The sequence below is a fragment of the Danio rerio genome, chromosome 6 (genome assembly GCF_052040795.2).
Source record: "Danio rerio strain M-AB ecotype USA chromosome 6, GRCz13ab, whole genome shotgun sequence".
Taxonomy (NCBI): Eukaryota; Metazoa; Chordata; class Actinopteri; order Cypriniformes; family Danionidae; genus Danio; species Danio rerio.
The window spans coordinates 33,421,554-33,445,048 of NC_141026.1; the positions used below are offsets into that span (position 1 = coordinate 33,421,554).

The 23,495-nt window shown below is 34.5% G+C and overlaps 2 protein-coding genes across 16 annotated transcripts in view; both read right to left on the reverse strand.

Moving 5' to 3' along the window:
* pde4ba (phosphodiesterase 4B, cAMP-specific a) overlaps positions 1–15,501 on the reverse strand; it is a 338,467-nt gene extending 322,966 nt beyond the window's left edge. For 2 of the 5 annotated variants that reach the window (XM_087257477.1, XM_087257478.1), the window contains exons 1-3: positions 15,391–15,501; positions 14,821–14,886; positions 14,458–14,529 (exon numbers count right to left, since the gene is read on the reverse strand). Coding sequence is in view for 1 of the 5 variants with exons in the window: in XM_087257474.1 (XP_087113600.1) it covers positions 14,821–14,886; positions 15,391–15,417 (93 nt within the window). In the remaining 4 variants the exon portion in view is untranslated. Of the gene's footprint in view, positions 1–13,170; positions 13,281–14,457; positions 14,530–14,820; positions 14,887–15,390 lie in introns of all 5 variants that reach the window. The other 3 variants (XM_087257474.1, XM_087257475.1, XM_087257479.1) reach the window with 2 other exon arrangements.
* lepr (leptin receptor) overlaps positions 1–23,495 on the reverse strand; it is an 847,758-nt gene that overhangs the window by 740,034 nt on the left and 84,229 nt on the right. For 7 of the 11 annotated variants that reach the window (XR_015492820.1, XR_015492819.1, XR_015492818.1 and 4 more), the window contains 2 exons: positions 22,173–22,248; positions 16,771–19,695 (listed from right to left, as the gene is read on the reverse strand). Coding sequence is in view for 5 of the 11 variants with exons in the window: in XM_087255829.1 (XP_087111955.1) it covers positions 18,955–19,695; positions 22,173–22,248 (817 nt within the window). In the remaining 6 variants the exon portion in view is untranslated. 11 annotated transcript variants of the gene reach the window in all.

Consider the following 23,495-nt stretch of genomic DNA (forward strand, 5'->3'; position numbering starts at 1 on the left):
AACAAGCCGAGGGTGTGACAATTGTCCCACTTACCATCACAAAAAATAAATGTAGTAAACTGAAGTAAAACTGCAGTAAAACAGCAGTATATAGAAGTATAACTGCAGTAAAATTAAGTACAATTGCAAAATTGCAATATAAACACAGTTCAAATATAGTACAATACAGTTTAACAGCAGTATGAGTTGCAGTAAACCGAGTAAGAACAAGTAACCTCTGTCTTTACTGCACTTGTGCTGCTGTAGTTTAGTATGCCAATGGTCTGGTAAGAACTGTACTACACTTGTGTTCCAAGGAGTTTTTTCTTCAACATCATCCAAGAATACTTTTTAGAGATGTTTTTTTTTTTTTTTTTTTTGGTTTCAAGTAATTTTCTAATCAGAATTTTAAGAGTGTATTTGCCAAAACAAATAATAAAAAATAACTGCAGTGAACTAAAGCGTACAACAGCAGAAGCCTATATACAAGGATAACTGTGGCAAAATTCAATGCAACTGCAAAATTGAGGTATAATGAGGTACAAACACAGTTCAACCACATACAATAAAGTTCAACAACAGTAACATTTGCAGTACAACTGAAGTAACAATAAATAAACTGAGAGGGGCAATATAGTGATAAGTTATAGAATTTACTGCACTTAGGTAAATAAGTATTAAAAATGCACTTTACTTGTATTATGTATTGCAGTATTGTAGATGTATTTCTGTAGTTACTTTTATTTCTGAAAAGTGCTATAAAATACATTGTGATAGTACTTCAGCAATACAACTGAAGTACTGAATTCTCATTTGAAAAACATTGTCCACCAAGCAGAAAAAGCAGTAATTGTACTGCAGTTTTATTGTAGAAGTACTTTAGTACTTGGTAATAGTTACAGGGACATGTAATGGACTAATATGTACATTATAGCAGTTGTAATACTTTAGTACCACTGCAGTAGTTGTTCTGCATTATAGTAGTAGTATCACTTTATAACTGCAGTAGCTGTAGTGGTACTTCAGTTGTATTGCAGTACATGTACTGCAGTTGGTTGTATTGTAGTACTCCAGTTGTGTTGTAGTAATACTCCAATATACTTAAATAATTCAGTGTTTCGTGTCCAAAAAACAGCACTTTTAAGAAGTCAACTAAAACTGCAGTATACCATAAAAAAACTGCAGTTATTTAAAAAAAAAACTGCAATAATGTTTTGTAGGGTAATGTCCAGGCTCTCAAAATAAATAATAACAAGAGAGGCTCTGAGCTTCTTGTGTAGGGCGCTAATTTCAGCTAGCATGAAGGAAGGTCTTTTTTGCACCTGTTTAAGTAGTTGGTTCCCAAAAGGTTATAAAACAATGCAGTTTGTAAAGAATGAACAGTTAAAGGGAGCTGGTCGCACTCACATCTATACTGAAGGCGACATAACCAGAAGTCGTCTAAATATTTTTAATATGGAAATACATCAACGTTCTATGTTAAGTCTTGGCATGCTACATTGCTCATTCATTTAAGTAACAAAGTTACTAAAGTGTAAGTATGAAAAATGTAACTATACTTTATGCTTACGTAACATTTTTCAGTTCAAGTATAAATTACCTGAAGCATATGTGTAATATTTAGCCTTTTAAACTGACTTTCAATTTTCCAATTCAATCTAATTCTTTCAAATTCTACCTTTGCAAAGGACATTCATTTTGTGACCTTAATCTTTCAAATAAAAAATACATATAAAACAAACTGTAAAGATTTGAAGAAATTGTAAGACTGTTGCAATCAAATCAAATGAGGTATCACCAAAAATAAAAAATAAAATGAAATTTTAATGAAGGTTAAATATAAAATAAATTTACACTAAAATATTATTATAAAAATATTGCTATTGTAACAATGGATTCACAACAGGAGTCGGGTCCGAATGCAGTTTAACATTGGTCAAGCAGGTGCAGACGACATCATACAGATAATCCAAAAAGTAAGGATGGCTGACGTGAAACTGACGTGAAACTGACGTTTCACGTTTTTTGAGATCTCGAAGCACAAGTGTTTTGAAACACTGCATAGAAGCATGATCCGAAACAGCATTTTGAGATCTAGCGAATCTGCATTTTACTGAAAGGATCAGAAAGAAACACCATCTAGTGTAGCCTAGTGGAGTAACTGTGCTGCAAATGTCCTGAGTTCGAGTCCCGACTTGTACAAATACTCTGAAATTATGACTTTGATGACTTATGATATTTTTTAATGACCAAAACATGACTAATGTTTTATTATTATTATTATTATTATTATCACAAAGTGTTAATTCAGATGTCAGACAAATCTCTATAGCTGCATCACCCTGGATTCGAACTCATTATCTCTGCATGCTAATCAGGCAGACTTACCACTTCACTAAATCAATTTATACCTCAATTATACAACTTGGGGTATAATTACTCAATTTGTGTAACTGTTTCCTTGCTGCAGCTGTTCCAGAGCAATAGATAAAAATCACCACTAGTTGTCACTGTAGAGATGAGTTTCAAAATGTTTCGAAGCTTTGACACATTTGCTTCGACTGTTTCAGTGTTTCATGAAGTTCTCTTTACCAAAGTGTAGTAAGAGTTAAAAAGGTCGAGGCAGAAAGCAAAACAACACAAAATCATGAACAAAGAGTCAAAAACACGGTAAGGCAAGAGAAGGAAACCGCTTAGAAATGTACGCACTGGAAACAAGACTTATTAACAGATGTGTACGTGTGCGTGTGTGATGTATATATAGTCCAAGGTATCAGTCATGACAAGCTTCAGGTGTGAGTGTGTAATCAAGGGATGATCTGGAACTGATGTGTGAGTACAGTGCATAATGGAATATGTTGTCCAGCTTAGTGGCCTCTACCCTGTCTGGTGAGTACTCAACTGGGTGACTGGACAGTTATGAGATTTGTTTTAATTATTACATTTATTTAATACAGAAAAAGTATAATGGTAAAAATGCATTGATACTTTTGCACGTGAAACAAAACAATAAGTCACTGAGACAGTCGAGTCAACAGACTTGTCAAACTGCTGATTCATTTAATTAATAATTATTATCATTATTCCTTACATTTATATAGTGCTTCAACGCACTTTACACATTGGGGGGATCTCCTCATCCACCACCAATGTGCAGCATCCACCTGATTGCAGCATACATCATATTGCATCAGACCGTCAACTTGTTGATGGAGAGGAGACCAATGATATGGGGATATTTAGGAGGCCATGTGGCCAGTGGGCAAATCTGGCCAGGATGCCGAAGTTAAACCCTGCTCTTTTTCGAAGGACACCCTGGGATTTTTCACAACCACAGAGAGTTGGGTCCTCGGTTAAACGTCTCATCCAAAAGACAACACTCATTGAGCAGACCCACACAGACTGCAGGTTGAGCGCCCCCCTGGTTGTCTCACTAACACCACTTCCGGTAGCAACCTAGCCTTCCCATGTGGTCTCCCATCCAGGTACTGACCAGGCGCAGCCCCTGCTTAGCTTCAATGGTCATGGCAAAGAGCTAGCTGCCGGTTTTAAAAACAAAGCAAGTCTTTATGAATGAATGATTGAATCAATGATTGTGTTTGCATGGACATCAGTGATCAAATTATTTGCTTTTTCTGAATAAGGCAATAATATGATTAAGGTGTTTACATGAGTTGCTTTTTGAATGTTCATTCCATGATCCCGTTTTACATATTATAGCACAGAATTCGATTAACGTCATTGCGTCAGCATGCTACCCTTTCCTCCAGAGTTTCATGTAATTTTATGTAATTTTCATTTTTAATTTGTCAACTTTAACTGCAGTTTGGCACTTTCACTATCATTTAGGAACATTTCATGCATGCCCCCGTGACAAACGAGATATAAGAGTGTTGTTTTAATGGAATTTGATACCGCACGCCATATGGGAAGAATACGTATTTCGTAATGCAGATGTCTGTGGTGCATCATTGACTTGGTAGGTACAGAGAATAGTGTCAGACAACCATGTGTGTAAGGAATATCCTGTCAAAAATCCCAGTGAAAATCCTACACGAAAGTAGTAGGTGATTAAGGTGTTTACATGTCTGTACTACACTTCAATAACGTCACTAAAATCTGCATACTCCATGTCTAACTGTAATTCGATTTCTGTTTGAAAATCTGTTTACAAGGTAGACTCTTAATCAAAGTATTGTCTTAATCGCTTTAAAATTGGGTTATTGGTGTCCATGTAAACATACTGTACTCAATGACTTCATTGAAAAATTCATTAGAAGAAAAAAAAAATCACAGTAGCTAAAAAAAACCCTGGGTTAAGATAATAAGAAACTCTTCATTCTCTGAATGTGTTTGTTTGTATGTGTGTAAAATGGAATTAATGAAGGAGTTAAGTTAACATATTAGTTTTTACAAATTTAAGTAGATAAACATAAAACAATAAAGTTGTCAAAAAACCCAAGAATTGTTGTTTCAGCTCATTTACAATAAGTAATTTGAGCAAACAGCAAGCAGTTTTTTTGTGTGTGTGTGTGCGTGCTCATAACATTGCAATATCAGTCAATTTTGACCTTGCAGAGACATATTTTCTTCCCTTTGAGGAAAATAGCTTAGAAATCACAGAAATATATAAAATGAAGAGAATGTGAATAAAACTGCCCTCCACTGATCACACAAGATACATGACAGATTGTCACCTTCTGTGTGCTGTAGGTACTTCTGAGCATGACAGATAGTTTGTCACTACCAAGGCCAACCATTCCTGCTCAATCTATTTACCGACCTCTCTCTCTCTCATTCCTTTCTTTCTGCCAGATTCTATCACATTCTGATTCTTCACTTCCATCTATCACATCCCTTTATGAAACACATTCCATTCCATCCTCTAGATCTGTCAATTACCACTCTTGTCTTTCCAATATCACTCTCCTTCTCACATCCACACACTTAAACCTCTCAACCATATCTCTTGCTTCCCTGCCTTCTTTATACCACTTATCTCCCTTCGTTCGTTCCCTCATTGTACATTCTCCTCCTATCCTTATATCCTCTCATGTGCCCACTATAAGCCTTTTTTCCTTCGCACACACCCTGGAATCGTTTATTCTTCTTATTTTGTTATTAAGCCATTTTGTGGTTCTTGTCGTGTTCTTCATTTCCTTTCCCCCTTCTTACTCACCCTTCTTTTATTCTGTCTATCATTTATTCTCACACTTGAGCTAACCACTGTGCGGTGCGGTCATCATTAATGAGTCATTTGGCTGCCCAAACATGGCTATTCAATCATACCATGAAGATATTATTCACCTCAGCGGCTGACTCTAATGAATATGAATTGGAGTCCTGGTGTTAGAGACTCTTCAAAGGATTCAAGCTTCAGTGCCCAGTGGAAAGAAAAAAAAATACTGGAAAACAGACTCTGTCTAATAATAAAGATACTTCAACCAAGGAGTTTCTAAGTGTTTGATGCCAAAGAACCCAAAATCCCCATTTCTAAAACGAAAGGACAAATTTACACTGTATGAGATGAACTGTAAGCATGATGTTACATGGTATTTGGTTACTTCCAAATTATCTTTCAAAAGTTTCTACCAAAATTAAAATACTGGCTTTTATTACTTGCTTTTTTATTTGAAACCCAGATGATACAAGATACTATATGGGAAAAAAAACTTCACTTCAGTTAACAGTGTAACTATTTGGAGTAAATAAGGTTAACCTGAACAATCTGACAAAATCTGGCATCCTTTTAACTACTACCTTGTTAAAAAAAAACCCTATGGACGAATGCATCATGTGTATGTATGTAATGTTTATATGAGCAATATCACACAAGTAGCAGTGCAATATGGTTGTACATGTATATCGTCACTGATGGGAGGCGTGCATTTGCATGAGGCCACACACCTTAGTGTCCCACCGGTCACAATATACAGCCACATTGCACTTCTTCAAGTGTGATATTGCATTTACACAACAGTTCGACGACATAATCATGTATATAAATAAAAAAGTCTGACACAGAGAATCTCAAAAACCCTTTTGTATGAGGAACTACTTTCTTCCAGCATTCCTTCACATCTGCTACTGATGTCTAAACAGCACAAACCATTGCAACTTCACCAACGCCATTTTAAAGCTAAGTGTTTGATACCAAAGAACACAAAATTCCCGTGTTCTAAATATAGTAGTCAAATAATAGTAATAGTCAAATAATAGTCAAATTTAAACTGTATGAGATGAACTGTAAGCATGATGTTACATGGTATTTGGGTACTTCCAAATTATCTTTCAAAAGTTGCTCCCAACATTAAAATACTGGCTTTTATTACAGGCTTATGGGAAAAACTTCACTTCGGTTAACACTGTAACTATTGGTATTTGGAGTGAATTCGCTTCTGTTTAAAGGGGAAACCAGAGCAATTTGACAAAATCTGGCATCCTTTTATCTGTTACCTTGGTAAAATAAAATAAAAACTATGGACTATTGTGTATGTAATGTTTATATATATATATATATATATATATATATATATATATATATATATATATATATATATATATATATATATATTTTTTTTTTTTTTTTTTTTTTTTTTTTTTTTTTTTTTTAGCATACTCTGCAGTTTAAACAGGTCTTTGTAAACAGGTCTTGCAAGACTAGGATTGTGATTGTGTTTTTTTTTTTTCTTTCTTTATAATTTTGTTGATTTCTTTGACAAGTAATATTTTGACTATTTTTTTACAATAGTAATAATGCACAAAATGCATAAGTCTGTCCTTTTAAAGACAAATGAAATTGTAATGTCAAAAAGTTTTATCAAATTTATCATGACCTATCGACCATGACCTTGACTTATTTGTATTTATCCATTCATTATATTTAATCAATTTATTATTATTATTATTATTATTATTATTGAAATAATGCTAATATTGACAGATAATACTGTGCTCCAACCCCATTTTCAAAATAAATATTTTTATCCATTTTTCAGTGAATATAGGCACTGTATTTTGGTGCATTTAAACAAAACAAATTTAAGAAACAGATATAGTTATTAAAATAATATTTTAGTCACCAAAAATGTTAGTTATTATTACAATTAATTAAAGTCAAGCTAAATTTTGCAAAACAATACAACCTACAAAATTTCAACTACATTTTTCAATTTTTTTGCTTCTCTTAATTTTTCCTCTTTTTAAAATTTGTATTTAATATTTTTCTATCACATAAATTTGAGTGTACTAGTTTTTGGACTGCTATCGTAAGTTATTTTGTTAAATAAGCTCCAGATTAGGCTTCAGTGCTGACTAATCTAATGTATATTCACACATATAATATTGTATAGCTTCTTATTAAAAATATGAATTTAAAAGATAGCTTTGTGAGAGGTGTTCGGATATATGCTGAGCACAGTATATTGTTTAACTGAACTATACAGTCTATAAAATTAACGTAAATAATGTTTGCTATAAACGATATCAAAATACAAGGCATGTACCTTTGCAGAGAAAACAGTGTCCCCTGCTCTTTTGGAGGACTTTGCCACATGATAAAAGATCATGTGAATTAGACTACGCAACACCTTTGAAGTATCTCAGAGGAAGAATTCATCCTTACCTAGCTGAAGGGGACAAACTTGCTTTCATGCATTATTCAGTGAACATGATTCACAGTTTTCACGCTCATTTAAAATATTAAAGTGACAAGATTAATGCAAAAACCGCCCACATCAATCTATCATGCATAAACTTACTGTATATGGAGATACAGTACAGAGAACAAACCGTCAGGATAGCTTTAAAAGCTTTATAAAAGCACAATGCAACATATTTTCAAAAACTGTCAAAAGAGACAGAAGATAGAGATAGAGAGAAGATTTTTTAACGCATTTCTAAACATAATAGTTTTAATAACTCATTTCTAATAACTGATTAATTTTATCTTTTCTATGATGACAGTAAATAAAATTTGACTAGATGTTTAAAGGCTTAACTAGGTTAATTAGGTTAACTAGGCAGGATACAGTAATTAGGCAAGTTATTGTGTAACAATAAAAATAGCTTCAAGGGGCTAACAGTTTTGACCTTAAAATGGTGTTTATTCATGAATAATTGATTTACCATCGCCTACAATGATAATTTCATCGTCCATCACGGTTTCACATTAGACATCATACTTGATGTCATTCATTAATTTTCTTGTCGGCTTTACTAACGATATTACTTAATATTTCATTCATTCATACATTCATATTTTCTCGGTTTAGTCCTTTTATTAATCTGGGGTCGCCACAGCGGAATGAACTGCCAACTTATCCAGCACGTTTTTACGCAGCGGATGCCCTTCCAGCCGCAACCCATCTCTGGGAAACATCCAAACTTATTCACACACACACTCATACACTACGGACAATTTAGCTTACCCAATTCATCTGCGCTACATGTCTTTGGACAGTGGAGGAAACCAGAGCACCCGCAAACTCCACACAAAAACGCCAACTGAGCCGAGGATCGAACCCAGCGACCTTCTTGCTGTGAGGCGACAGCACTACCTACTTAGCCACTGCGTTGCCCCATTCCAATTCATCTGAATTCATAAATTATTCTATTTATGATGGTGTGAACTTTAGGATGATGTATGAGGAAAAGTAACTATTTTACACACATTCATGCATTTGTACGAATTCAAAAGATTTCATTTGCAGAAAAAAGTCCAATAATTAAAAGGTGGCATGCCCCCCAAACCCCACCCCTAAACTCAACTGTCATTGGGAGATAAGAGGTTTCTACTGTACAAATTTATAGGAATTACACTGTAAAAGATATCTGTTAATTACAGTTTCTGTATTTTGTGTTTTTCATCTATTTATGGCTGTGAATTTTATAATGGGACTTTGATCTCTGCTGTCTAATTTTGATGTTGAAAATTCAACTCTACCATATGACAAAGTGCCTTTTATTGACATCTAAGTAGTTTGAAATATTATAATAAGTATAAGGAATATGTATAAGTATAAGAAATAAGTTTTTTTCAGGATAAAATACAACACCAACCCAGACAATATATCACTTTAAACTATATTCAAATGGTCATAAAAGTCCAATTTTACTTTTTAAGGTTAAAAGTTGTCAGAAGAAAGATCAACATCTCATAATGTGATTCAAAAGCACAAAAAATAAAACATGAATCACAATACAAAAAATTGGTAATTTACAGATATTTTTTACAGAGTACTTACAAAATCAAGAAGTTATGAATTGCTGTGATATTACATTGGACAGTCACTAAGTATATGAAAGCTAACAGCATTTCACACTTAAACCTGACATGTTTCAAGAAAGTGAGGCAGTTCTGAAATCAAAAAGCGCTCCAAACCAGTATTGTAAAATATACCTAATAAAGTGGCCGCTGAATAAACGTCACAATAACAACAGGATTCTACCTCAATACATAAGTAGCATGAAAAAAAACATCTCCATGCCCTTCACAACCCGCATATCAATGGCTGGTCTTCTCAGAAAGCAATGGTATTCCTAGTTCATCGATTTAAAATGTTTTAATTTTTGATGTCTTGCATGTGCAGCTGTGAGTTTTTGCTTTTATATGTTATTTATTTATCATGTGCTATGTAAACTGGCTGCGCTACGAGTGACTGCGTTCCCGTCCTTCAATTACTGTAAGCTGAACACTAATATGTTTCTATGTGTCAAGTTGTGTAACGCGTTTCCAAGCCCCCAGGAAAATAACCTTGACCGATCAGTCAACCTTCTAGTTTGTTCAATTTTTTTTTCATCCATCTATTTCTGTTCTGCTACTTTCAAATCACTGATCCCATCTGTTCCTCGATGTACATAAAGCAGCACACACACACAGGCTTGTTTTTGTGAATTGTGAATATACTGTATGTCACCTCAAAGTCGCCTTCTGCTTGTATATGCGTGTCGTTATATAAATTTACGTGGTAATGCTCTCTTGCTCTCTTTTCTATCATGCTCTACCATTTACTGTAAACCTTCCAAAATCTATTTGGACACTATTCCAGTGCTTATACTTCAGAAGGTAATGATTTCTTCTGCCCACAATAGTGATGATGACCTTAAAAACCCCACTTTGCATCAGAGGCTCTGGATATGAACGCATTACGAGTTCCTGTGCAGCCTAAGTGAGGTCCATCAGATGAAACCTAATGGAATATCTCATATGAAATGCCAATTTCAGCAGGAGTCCAATTTTTGACTGTTCGCCGGATGAAAGAGACACTTAGCGGCACTTACTGGTACCTGTACAAGCACAGCACAATCTGATTCCCTTTCAATGCGTTTAGTCCCCTCTACCCTGCACAGATTTTCCACTGAGCTGTTTAGTGTCTCATATTTGATCTGGCTTTGTGAAGCTTTAGAGTTAAAGGTTATTTCCAGGTCGCTGGAACACACTTAGGCCCTATGCTTATGCGGAAACATGATCAAAGGGTTATCTACTGGGACAACTTTCTGCCTAAACCCTAATTCTTTTTTTGTTTTCAGCTTGAAATGTCTCCAAACATTGAATGCCTATAACACTAATATGAGCTGTCTTGTCTTACAACCATTAAGAAGAACAGAAATAGATATGGCATAAATCTGTGCGATTATTACATCATTTTCTGGTTAAACGTCGCCTCGAGGAACACAGTCATCTTATGTAATAAAATCTCCTTCTCAATAGTTTGACTGGGCTGTAACAAGCATCCAAATCTTGAGACATGCAGTTATTTTTAGGGTCCCAGTGCCATATGTGTTGGTTTTCTTTTTTATTCCTTGTGAACTATAGCTGGTAAACAGTGGCAGCTGTGAAAATGTTTTGGCAGACTGATTAGGGTAGGTCAAAACCCCTTATTATCATATCAAGCTTGCAAACCCCTTTAGCGCCACCAAGAGTTCAAAAACATTTGAGTCAAAAGTTAAAAAAAAAACGTATTTTGGTTTCTTGATCACTTGATTTACTGTATATACAGTTGACAACATTTCATAATCAGTCTAGCCTAATCTCACAAGAAAAAGTAAGTATTTTACATTTTAACGTAAGGTTAGTGGCTAATTCGCACACATTTGTCATACAAAGTTCAGCCATACGAAAATGTTTGATTTAAAAAAAAACGGCTTAGCACCCAACCCTGCCCCTACACCCAATCGTCATTGGGGGATGAGCAAATCATACTAAATTATACTAATTAAATCGTTCGAAGTCATACGAATTAGCCACTAAATCGAAAAGTTACGAATTGTCATGGGATTGGATCAGTCATAGATAAAGCGACTTATTTCCCATTATTTATGTGAGCAGTTTTATAGTTGCTTAGTAATTTTTTTTTACTTTAAAGTCACGATGAAACGAAAGTGAAGATTATCCTTTTTTCACTATCGTGACTTAGATTCACATTAAATGGTCCTAAAATTAGAAGTGAATGTATGTCAGCGCATAATTTCATGTTTTGGGAACAGTGTGGATTGTGGAATGATGGACAAAATGAAAGAAGATTGGCAAATGGATGCATTTGATGCGGAAACGAGACACTTACTGATAGCTCCCCCTTAAAGGAATTTCATGTGACCTGGAAGTGAAGAAAGTAATTTCAAGGGGGGAGGGAGTTATGGTGTTTAATCATAGTTTATGAGGACAAATTATTTTTTTACAAAATAACAAAGTGCACAGATAGATTAATGGAGTACAACCCCATTTTGAAAATACATTTTTTTATCCATTTCTCTAGGATTATAGACACATTTTAGTGCATTTAAAAAAACTGATTTATTAAACAGATTTAATTAGTAAAATTATATTTTTGTCACTAAACATATTTAGAAATTGAAGGATATTACAATTAAATTCAAGCAAAATTACAACCTAAAAATGTTCAACTTAATTTTACAAATTTTTGCTTCTCTTGATTTCTCCTCTTTGTAAAAATTTGTATTTAATATTTTTCTATAACATATAAATTTGAGTGTGCTAGTTTTTGGACCGTCATCGTACGTTGTTTTGTTAGATAAGCTCCAGATTTGGCTTAAGTGCTGACTAATCTATTGTATATGCACGAATATAACATTGTATAGTTTATTATGAAAAATATGAATTTAAAAGATAGCTTTGTGAGAGGAGTTTGCATATATGCTGAGCACTGTATTTATGAAAATAAGAAGACTAAATTTTGATTTTAGGGTGCCTTCAAATAAATGCTGTGACTGCATGGAAAAAAGCTTATATATTACATTGTAAATCAAAAGATTAGAAAAATTCTATTAAATTATAAACATGAGGCTCAGAAACTGAGTTACTTTATATTTTGTTACATTAAAACTAACTTCACGACAACACTAGCTACAAACTACTATGATAACAGTTACCTTTTTTTGAAAAACTGTGTGACTAGCTGTCTTCCCTGTCTCATTCTCTCGTATTTTTCAAATTAACTGCTAATCAATTAGTGTGTACATCGGATTGGTTAGCTCAGATGAATGAATTATTGATTTTTTCTGCTAATACATGATAAAGTGTGTCTGTTGGGTAACTATTGCTAGTGTTTGACACTACAATTGGTTTTATGACACTGAACAATATTAGTAACACAATAATAGTAATTTTACATTTAGTCGTTTAGCAGATGCTTTTGTTCAAAGTGACTTGCAGTACAATTAAGAAGGCATTCAGTGATTCAACAAGAAGAGGCAATACACACAAGAAGTGCGAATTATACAAAGGAAACAAGCAAATGTAAAGCAAATGCTGCAATTTCCATATGATGTCCTTGGATCAAATGTGTTAGAGCGTTAAATGAGAATGACTAGATATACACTCACATTTTCGTTAATGAGCAATTGGACAATGTACCTAATAAAGTGGTACACCTGTCCAACTGCTCGTTAACGCAAATTTCTAATCAGCCAATCACAATGCAGCAACTCAATGCATTTAGACACATATGGTCAAGACAATCTGCTGCAGTTCAAATCATCAGAATGGGGAAGAAAGGTGATTTAAGTGACTTTAAACAAGGCATGGTTGTTGGTGCCAGACAGGCTGGTCTGAATATTTCAGAAACTGCTGATCTATGGGTATTTTTATGCACAACCATCTTTAGGGTTCACAAAGAATGGTCCGAAGAAGAGAAAATATCCTGTGAGCGGCAGTTCTGAGAGCGCAAATGCCTTGTTGATGCCAAATGTAAGAGGAGAATGGCCAGACTGGTTCGAGCTGATAGAAAGGCAACAGTAACTCAAATAACCACTCGTTCCAACGGAGGTATGCAGAAGAGCATCTTTGAAAGCACAACATCATGCTATTTGTATTATGTACACCACTCCTGCAATAATACACATTCAAACCCTAAATTATTCACACCCCGGGCAAATTCTTCCTTAAAGATTTTGTTCAAAAGTTAAAGCTAATCAATCTGCTTCCGTACACACTAATTCCATGTCTGGTATCCTGATTTTGGCTCTTGAGTTCTGCCATCTACCTGTGATGCACAAAGTTCAGAACTGGTCTAAAAAGAGCCATATTTCTGAATTACACGCAACCACCTTAAAACAAGTTCACACAAAAATGAAAACCACCTCATCATTTACTCTACCTCATGTGGTCTTAAACCTTTATGTTTCTTTCTTCTGTTGAACACAAATTATTTTATTTTGAAAAATGCTGGTTAATGGCACCCATTACTACTATTGTGCTTTGTTTCTATTCAGTGGTTGTAAAAATTTACAAGAAAACTCATTATAACAGACTTAATAATGCACAAGGACAAAGAATGATATCCCATCTGGTCAAGAGTGGCACAAATAACTCAACACTTTAATGATTATTATGAGTGATATGTGTCACTACACATCACACCGCATTCTGGGGCAGACAATATACTGGGCTGACTGGTCAGAGCACCTATGATGACATCTGTCAACCATTGTTCAGTGAGCTCCATGCTTACTGACATGTATTTGATGGCACCAGGATGCACAAAATTAGTAGAGGAAGTGTGATGTTCTGTTTGGAAACTCTGGGTCTGATCATAAATTTGGCAAACGTAAACTACTGTATCTACAGTAAGCAATGTTGCAGAGCCAGGTATACAGTACACCCATCAATGATAATGGTGATCCCTGGTGATGATAATGCACCCTGTAATACTGTACACACTGTTCAGGAATGGTTTGAAGAACATGATAAAAAGTTAAAGTGTTTGCTGGCCTGGCCTTAGAGCCAGATGTGCACGGGACACCCAGAAAGTCAGCAGAGTTATATATACAGTTGAAGTCAGAATTATTATTATTTAACAATTAGATGTCACCTTGGTGAACATAAGACTTCTTATTTCTTTCAAAGGATTATATTGAATATTTTACACAGGACTGCCAAGGGACTTTTTAAAATCACAGATGTGTCTGTTAGTTAAGAAGGATAAACAGGATATAAGAAGAAGGGCATGACCAACTGACCTGTCTCTAATGAGATCATTAAAGCTGTCTTAAGCAGATTAAAGAGTGGTGGCATCAAGTATCAGAGATGACCTGTTGATTAAACCATTACTGGATTCAGTTAGTTTCCCTTCTTAAAGATACGTCAATGTTTAGGAAACTGAGCATACAGAAAATCACATTAACTAATGCAGAAAAGCAAGTTAGAAGAGATTAAACCAGGTAAAGAGGTCAAAATGTACATTATGCAAGCACCCTGGAGTTCCATGTGCAGACATTGATAAATATATTAAATATGAACAAATGGTTTGACATAGTTATTACGATGTGTGTTCTTCTGTTTAGTTTAAAAATAAAAGTTATTTTATATTTTACATATCTTACCTTGATAGATCTGGAACACTTGGACAAAAAGAGTTGCTTGGGAATATCAATTTGTAGTTCACACACCTAAAAACATATTACATTAATACATGGAAATATCAAAAGAAGGTAAATTTACAAGAATAGATGGTGTTCATGGCTGCATTATGCCATTCTATAGCATTTAACAGATTTAAATGTATTAGCTGTTGACATTTAACAGTGGTGTTAAAGTGCCATCTGTTGGTTACTTAGAAGAAGTGAAAGTTTTCTATCTATCTATCTATCTATCTATCTATCTATCTATCTATCTATCTATCTGTCTATCTGTCTGTCTGTCTGTCTGCCCTACAAACACACAGACACGTCTGTTTTGGGATGGTTTTTTATCCATAAGGGGCTTATAAAGGGCTCACGTCGCGTGTAAATAAACAAAATAAGATACCAAAAATATTAATATCAAATGAGGCCTACCTATGCGTGTGTTTCTGGATTCTTGAGCGCATTTCTATTTATTGCTTGCATGATTAGATAGGATAGGATACCGTTTTCTGTCAGTAAAACTGTAAACAAGATGATTAGCGAACTCACCTTCAAAGAGTGATTAATTAACCACATAACCTAGACCATATTTTCCTACATTTCATCATACACAACTCTAACTAGCGTTACGCTTTGGCTATCAGTTACTGCCGCGTTCACGAATTTTGTAAAGTTTCTTTGGTTATGTGGAAACAGTTTGACGACGCACACATTCTCATTGGCTGTAATGAGTTCAATCATGAACGTCATCCTTGCGTAACAACCGACGAAGAAAAAAATTAACTGTCTATACGTGATAAAGTGCTATCAACTTTACTTTTACTGAATGAATATGTTCTTTTATTTCTTTTATTTATTTATTTATTTTCTATAATGAGAAGTTGGAAAATTGAGCTTACGTTAATAATCTTTTGATTATACTTACCAAGTTTTATATCCATCGTTGTACGTTTAGCAGTCAGAAACCTCTTCTGTGGTACTAAAAGCAGAAATTTTTAATACTATTAAAGGGAGTGAACAAAAAAAGCTCTGTATTTGTTTGACACGTTTAAGTTATTGTGAGTTAGTAAGGCTAGCATTATTTATAATATTTTTTTATTTTCTTTAATTGTAATTTTATGTTGTTTTGAGTTTTTGTACTTTTATATAACTTTAAATGATCAATAAAAAATATATACATATAAACAATATATATATATACATATGGGGAACTGTCTGGGTAGGTTACAAATGCAGAAATCATCTTCATTTATAGGAACATTTTGAAAAGTAATAGTAGAATTATATAAAGAAATTCAATGAAGGTCAATGAAGGCCTTCTGCAACAGTGAATATCAGATTCTTGCCACTCACATGACATCTCTGTTCTTTATCAATCCTTAGTAAACTACTAGCAAATCTGTGACTACCATCTGTGACTATTAACCTTAGGCCTAATTTAGTCCAACTACTTCTGTGTTTAGATTACTTTTTGGTCACATTTGACAGGAATTGCTTAATAATAATAATTACTAATAAATTGCTTTAATGCTTTTACGTTGATCCATTTGAATAATTTTACCTTGTATTATTAAGCATAGCTTGCTATTTAATTTAGAATTAATTTAGATTAATTTATGCCAAACAACACATTTAAGAGAGAGAAATTAAAAATAATCATATTTTGAATTACTAGTTAGCACTGTCGCATCACAGCAAGATGGTTGCTGGTTCAGTTGGCGGTTCATTGTGGCGACCCCTGATGAATAAAGAGAGTAAGCTGAAGGAAAATTAAAGAATGAATGTTGTGAACAATATACCCTATAACCATGTATCATTAGAAAGTTACTGTAAACTGATAACATTTTGAAATGCAATGACATAAATGCAATTCCAATTTTATTTGGACTACCCAGCATAGGGAACAAGTAAACAAATAACAAATGACCGTAATTGCAATAAATAGTTTATTCTGACCAGAAAAATAGACAAGAAATACGTGAATAGTACTGTACACACATTCTTACATATACTCTTGACATATATAATCAGTTTTATTCACCGGGTTACCCTCAACCCCAATTTCATCCAAAAATACCATACACTGAAAATAGATGACATTTTTTTAGACTCAAAATATTTGAGTTTTCAAAGAACACCGACCTCACTGACAAAATATACATTCATATGAAGCGAATAAGCCTGATGTGAATGAAGACACGAAAGGTTTTTATTCACAAAGCTGATATTTAGATGGACGCCTCTTTAAAATGTCCATTTGCTTATGATAACCTGGACTTGACGAAGCACCAAAATTCCATAAACAGCCACAAAACCATGACTGCTACAGAAACCACCATACTGAGAGAGCTAAAACAAGGTCCTTCCTTCTTCAGTCTTCCTGCTAAAGCACTTCCTTCTAGTTCATGAGGTCTTTGTGTGATTTTACTTCACTTATGAAAGGCTCCAAGTGATGAAGGTGGAAAGCAGCGAGTTTCAGATATGACAGGCTGATCATCAACCTATCAATGAGACATTTGGAGCTTAAACTGTGCTTGGATACTCTTATAAGCTGAGGCCAGGAGATCTGGCTGTAAACCTTCAAAGTTATATAATGTATCAGGGATGATTCAAGCAAATAAATCTGAGTTTTCTGGAGTCAAATCGTAAAAGGAACATTTTAGTTGTTTTACTCAGTAAAGTTTATTTATAAACTTATTTCGAGAGGATCACATGTTAATGATTGCTTCCAGCTGGTCCCGCATTATCCAATTTATGATTCACCAATCAGACGACTCCTAAGCCACTATAAATACCCTAAGTTCCATATAACAGCCATCTTCTGTTCATTATCTTCAGCCTATTCCGCCTCCCTTCCTAGATGAGTTGCATGGTGCACAGTGGTTAGCACTGTTTCCTCGCAAGAAGAACGTCACTGGTTCTAGTCCTTACCAAGCCAGCTGACGTTTCTCTACGAAGTTTGCATGTTCTCCCCATGCTTATATGGGTTCCCTGTTTTCCTCCCACCATCCAAAAACATTCCATTTAAGTTAATTGACTAATCCAAATTGGCACTATAGACATGCTCCTATTAAATAGTTATCTCTTAAGAGCAATCACTATGTGTTCATTAGCTACTTCAGCAGGGGAGTTCTTGATCGACCTGAGCTCAAACTCCCCTCTCGCCTTGCAAATGGGAGGGAGCCCCAGGCTCGAGGATCTTATGAGCTCAGGGCTCTCTCCAGGGACGGCATACCAAACAAGCTTTATAATTAATCATCAGCTAAGTGTGAACTCCTGAAAGAATTGTAAGTCGATTTTGGAGCAGATTGAGTAAATTACAGTTATGACTGCTCAGGTAATCAAAAACAAAGCTGATGTCGCTAAATAGTTTAGTGCAATTGTCATCAAAATGATATGTGCTGGTGCTTCAGAATGAACTTTAGAGTGAACTTTTCACATGGGAAAAACTGATGCAGAAACTGATCTCTGCAGCTGATCTACAGTAAGTTTGGTTCACTTTTAACCTGCACTGTGAAAAAAACAATGCACCATGTGCCAACATTTTCTCAAACATGTAATGAGAAGCAGGCTGTTGTCAACTAAACAAAAATATCCTGCAGCTGATGGATTGAGAATAAAAAAAAGAAGAAATAAGTGCTTTATTGTTACTGTTGTACTGGTGGTGGATAAGGAGAATCCCCTCAAAAATGTGTAGGAATTATTATTATTACTATTATAAGTAAAAATGTACTGTTATTGTCTCAAATAGAATGTTTTTTATTTTACGGCATTGTTAAATTACCATTGAAACATTTATTTTTTTGTTTAATATTGATTAAGCAGTAATAATAGTTATTATTTTATGTATAGTGATAAATGATAACATTTTAAGCCCAACTGTGCAGCCTTACAAAGCACAGAAATCCTGGAGCTTAAAGATAATTAATTGCTTTTTGAATCACAATTTAACAAGATTTATTTCTTTAAATAGTGCTACCTGAAGCTTAAAGAAAAACAATCTCATTTGGGGGGGAAAATCAATTTGATGCAGGCATTATATGAACCTCCATCCAGTGAAGAACAATATTATCTCAAGTTACCACAAGATGGTGCTGCTCTCCACTCAATATTTCACGTTGGATTGATACATACACTTCGAAACTGAGGCAGATAAAGAGGAATGCTGTGAGACATGTTATTGGAATTGCTGGCTGTGGAATTTTGGCTTTCCAGTAGAGGCCTGGGGTTTACACCCATCACTCTTTTATTCTTACTTTGACCCTCCTCTGGTTCGTCTTCTTCTTCTTCTTCTTCTTCTTCTTCTTCTTCTTTCTCCTCTCCGGTCATCTCGAGGTAATAGAGGTCTTTAGCTAAACCTGTGTTTTCCGAAGCTTCATAATCAGGTTCTGATGTTTCCGAAAACTCCTCCACAGAGTTGTAGGAGCTGGAATGGCGAGGATTGCTGTTCTCCAAGTCCCAAAGTCCTCCAGGGAAGGAGCCGGAAATGTCCGAGTTGTTGGCAGAGAAGTTGCCTTCGTCACTGGAGCTGCTGAGACTCTCCTGCTGCTTTTGGAGTTGGCTGGGCTGGTCGGAGAGGAGGATGGTGGAGTACGTGACTGAAGACTGGCCTGATGTTTCTGGAGTGGGAGCAGCAGTAGATGCTTCCAGAGCTTCAGAAGAGTCTCCCTGAAGGCCAGAGTCTGTGGTTGTCTTGTCCCCGGAGGGAAGTTCTTCATTGTCTTTTACGTGTTCAATGGTGAGAGGATGAGGTTTCTCGATGATTTCCACCTCACAGATACTCTCGGAGACCAGCAGCAGTGGACAGGCAGTGAGACCCTCTGAATGAGGGAACAGGCTCTCCATGGTGTCAATCTGCAAGGGACCAGAAACATGTGATGATCCATTTTTGAACGGTTTCATGAACCATTTTGAGTCCCTGGCTTTTTAGTTCATTGTCATTAGCTATGTTTTCTTTCAAACGTGCAATGTAAGCTTGTGCACAAACTGGAATATGTCATAAAACATTTGCGAATAAAGCACAGTTTGCATTTATTGAGTCACAGAGAACAAAATCAGCACTTCCTAGTAAACTGCTGCTAAATATCAAAAAGAAAAATTTGCTGCATTAGAAGCCACCTCAGAAGATAGACAACACAATGAGTATACAGTGGCTTTTAGATGCGTGAGACCACTCTTTGGGAGTGTAGCAACTTGAAGTTCTGAGAAGTACACTGTAAAACCCAACAGTCAACTTTATCCAATGAAATGAGTGTAGTTAACTCAAAATTGACTGAAAGTTAATTCTACTCACTTCAAAAACGTTTAGAACTGCGTGTTGAATGTTATGAGTTAATTCAATACTTCATTACTTCAACTTAAATGGAGTAAGTTCACAGCACATATATAGATTTGTTTTTTAACTCAAACGGTTTGAATTGCTTAACTCACTGGCTTTTAAAGTACTCAGTTGGTTTGAGTTCTCTTCTTTTAATGGGTTTTACTGTGCTCAAATTGCTTTGTTTACTTAACTGGATTAGAATCACAGTACTCATTAAGATTAAGTTTTGAACTTAAATCGTTTGTTGCAATCGATTTCCTCTAATGGTTTGAGTTACCTTAATTTTGAGTTTTACAGTGTACTAATACCAAACCACTTTAATGACAGATTTTGGCTGAGGGTTTTTAGAATGGACAAAACAACACTCCAGATGCTGTGCAAAGTGGTCAGTTTGCTGGTTTGTCCAATTATATCATCGCATTGTGTCTGACTTTTTTGGAAAGTATTTACATTAAAGTATGTACATTTAATAAATGTGTTTCCATTGTAGTTTATGCACATATTTGTTTCTTATCACATTAAAAACTTAGCAGCAATAGCCTGATGTTTAAGTACATTGACATTTAACACAGAGGTGCTCATGGTGACCCGAGTTTGATTCCCAGCTTAAGGTCATTTGCTGATCCTTTTCTTCTTATTGTCTCTGGTCTATACTCTCCATTGTCTTGTCAAATAAAAAGGTGAAAACCCCCTAAAAATAACTGTAAAAAAGTTTATCTTAAGTTTTTATGCACATTTTCAAAAATGTATGCACATCTTGGCATCTCCATCAAGTTGGATGAAATCGTAACAATTTATGCATATTTAAAGGTGCAGTATGTAAGTTTGACACCCAGGGTTGAACAGGCTATAGCATTCTTGGATCAAAACAAATGCAAGCACAGGTCGCCAGATTGAGGACCGACAAGGCTGATTTAAATGTGCTTTATTCAGTGTTCAATGCTAATAATGTGAGTTTGAACGCCATTTTACATTAAATTAATTGCCATATACTGAAAGCAGCAACAATAAACCAATTGAAATTGAACTTTAGATCTGTAAAATAATGCAAACCAACACATATCAGTGATTCAGCATCTACGTTTAATAATGTTAAAGAGGGTTAATATGAATTAATTAGATTACCATTTCATGAGTGAGTGCATATTCTGTGCTTCTGAATGGCTGTATTTAAATTTCTGTCGTGTTTCGTCTGGTGCAAACAGCCAAATTGTTCATCATCTCGTCAAGTAGCATGTTAAGTCCTGAAATTACAATGTATCCTGCTCACCTAATGTTTACATTTGTAATATTTATATTATTTTCTAATTAATAACCACCTCATGTGGAACTCATTTTCAATCTGCGTCTCATTTTGGAGTCTGCCACTGTTCACTGGAGGTCGCATTTCAGTCACGGACGCATGCTTTGAGAGCCTTTTTGATTGACTGAATAAAATATGCAGTTTTCCGAGGTAATTGGTTTAACTGGTATTGTGTGGGTGAAAAGAACGAAAACAAAGACAGCGTTCAGGCATGGAAAACACATTTTCAGAGCAGATTATCTGACTTCAGCATTGCTTGTAGGAAAACAAGAATGCTCACTTAGCATGTTTCTTAAATATCTGCAAACATATTATGGTATTTTCTATGCTTTAGAAGAGTCAAATACTTACATACAGCACCTTTACGCATATATTTACTAAATGACAATTTTCACCTAAATTACAGGGGGTAAAATGACTTCAGAAAGATAATATTATCAGGGAACCAGGTAAGCAAAACACAAATCATCGACACATTATTCAGTCTGAATTTTATTTACAGTACATACACACTCTAAAATTTGCAGTGCATACTATTACTTGCTGTTAACCTTTACAAAAAAAAGTGTTTGTTTTTAAAACAGATATTTTTTATGATCATACATGAGCTTAGAAACTACATGCAAGGTGATCACCCAACCAGGTAAAAAACAATAATCTTTTGTCTCTTGAATCTAGTATGTTTATATAACAGTAGGTCACACTAACCTGCCTGAAGTCCATTCCTTTGGCCCAAGAGCACTTGTTGGGATTTGGAACATCCTTCCACATGAGTTTTTTCATCCTGTAAGATTATGGATTATATGATAATTGATTTCAGCATAATTTTACTGTAATAAATGCATATTTTTATATTGTATTTAACTTTCTACACTACTCCTTTTATTAAGCTTTTGTACACATTTCTTTGTGGTGATGATATTACCAGAGTGTCTGGTCTAGTCTTGTCAGAAAAGCAGTATTATGTTTGTATTAGTTGCCATACAGTAGTAGTTGTCTCTGTTAGAGCTTGTGAAATATTTACCCTCAAGCAAATTACTGCATTGCAATTCACTTATGTTATATTTTTGTATCCCACTGTAATCTCATTTATGTATTACTCATCAATATTCTGTCTTTTAAATATTGCATATGAATACAAAACAGCTTACAATGCCTTGCTTTAATTCTAACAAAATCAATATATACTATAGCATCAAACAAACATCTTAAATCTCTCTGAATGTGTTTATCTTTTAGCTTAAAGGTGATCTAGATAAACTGACTTGACTGTTTTCTAAAGATTTTGTCAGGCCAAATTTTATTCAGCCTCAGTTTTATTTTCTGTTTATCTACTGGTAAATAAAGAGACAGTGGAGGTTCAGTCAGGTGTATAAAAATGTGTATCATTTAGTGTCTGAGCTCAAATAACCTGCATGAGCATTCATGCATTTACATTTACATGCATTTGGTATGGTAGTCAATTGGCAAAAGCAATTAAAATGCTTATCAGTGATTTATGAAGTCATATACTTGCACCTTATAATTCACCCTGATATCAATAAATAATTAAGCATAACATTACACTCATAAATACAACTATAATGAACTATAATCTGCTGAAATTTCTGAACTGAAATTTGTAAAAAATAAAAAATAAAAAAAACTCTGTCATATAATATATCTACAAAAAGACAAAAATAATTACTTTACAAACTGTATTGTAAATAAATCATATGAATACCTATATATTATTCAATAATATTAAAACATTTATTTTAAAAACTGAATAAATATTAATTTACACACATTTACAGTAAAATGGAGTAGCAATAAAACTGAATTAAAAAGAAGTTAATTAACAGAATCAATGTTTGGCTAAAAATCTGCAGAATTCTGTGTGCGCAGATTGGATGTGGGCCTACCAATGACTTAAGGTTTGAATGTCATTTCAAAGGATTAGTTTAACCAAAAAAATTAAAATTATTTTATTAATTACTTACATGTTCCAATCCCCTCACAACTTCTTACATCTTTAGGACACAAATTAAG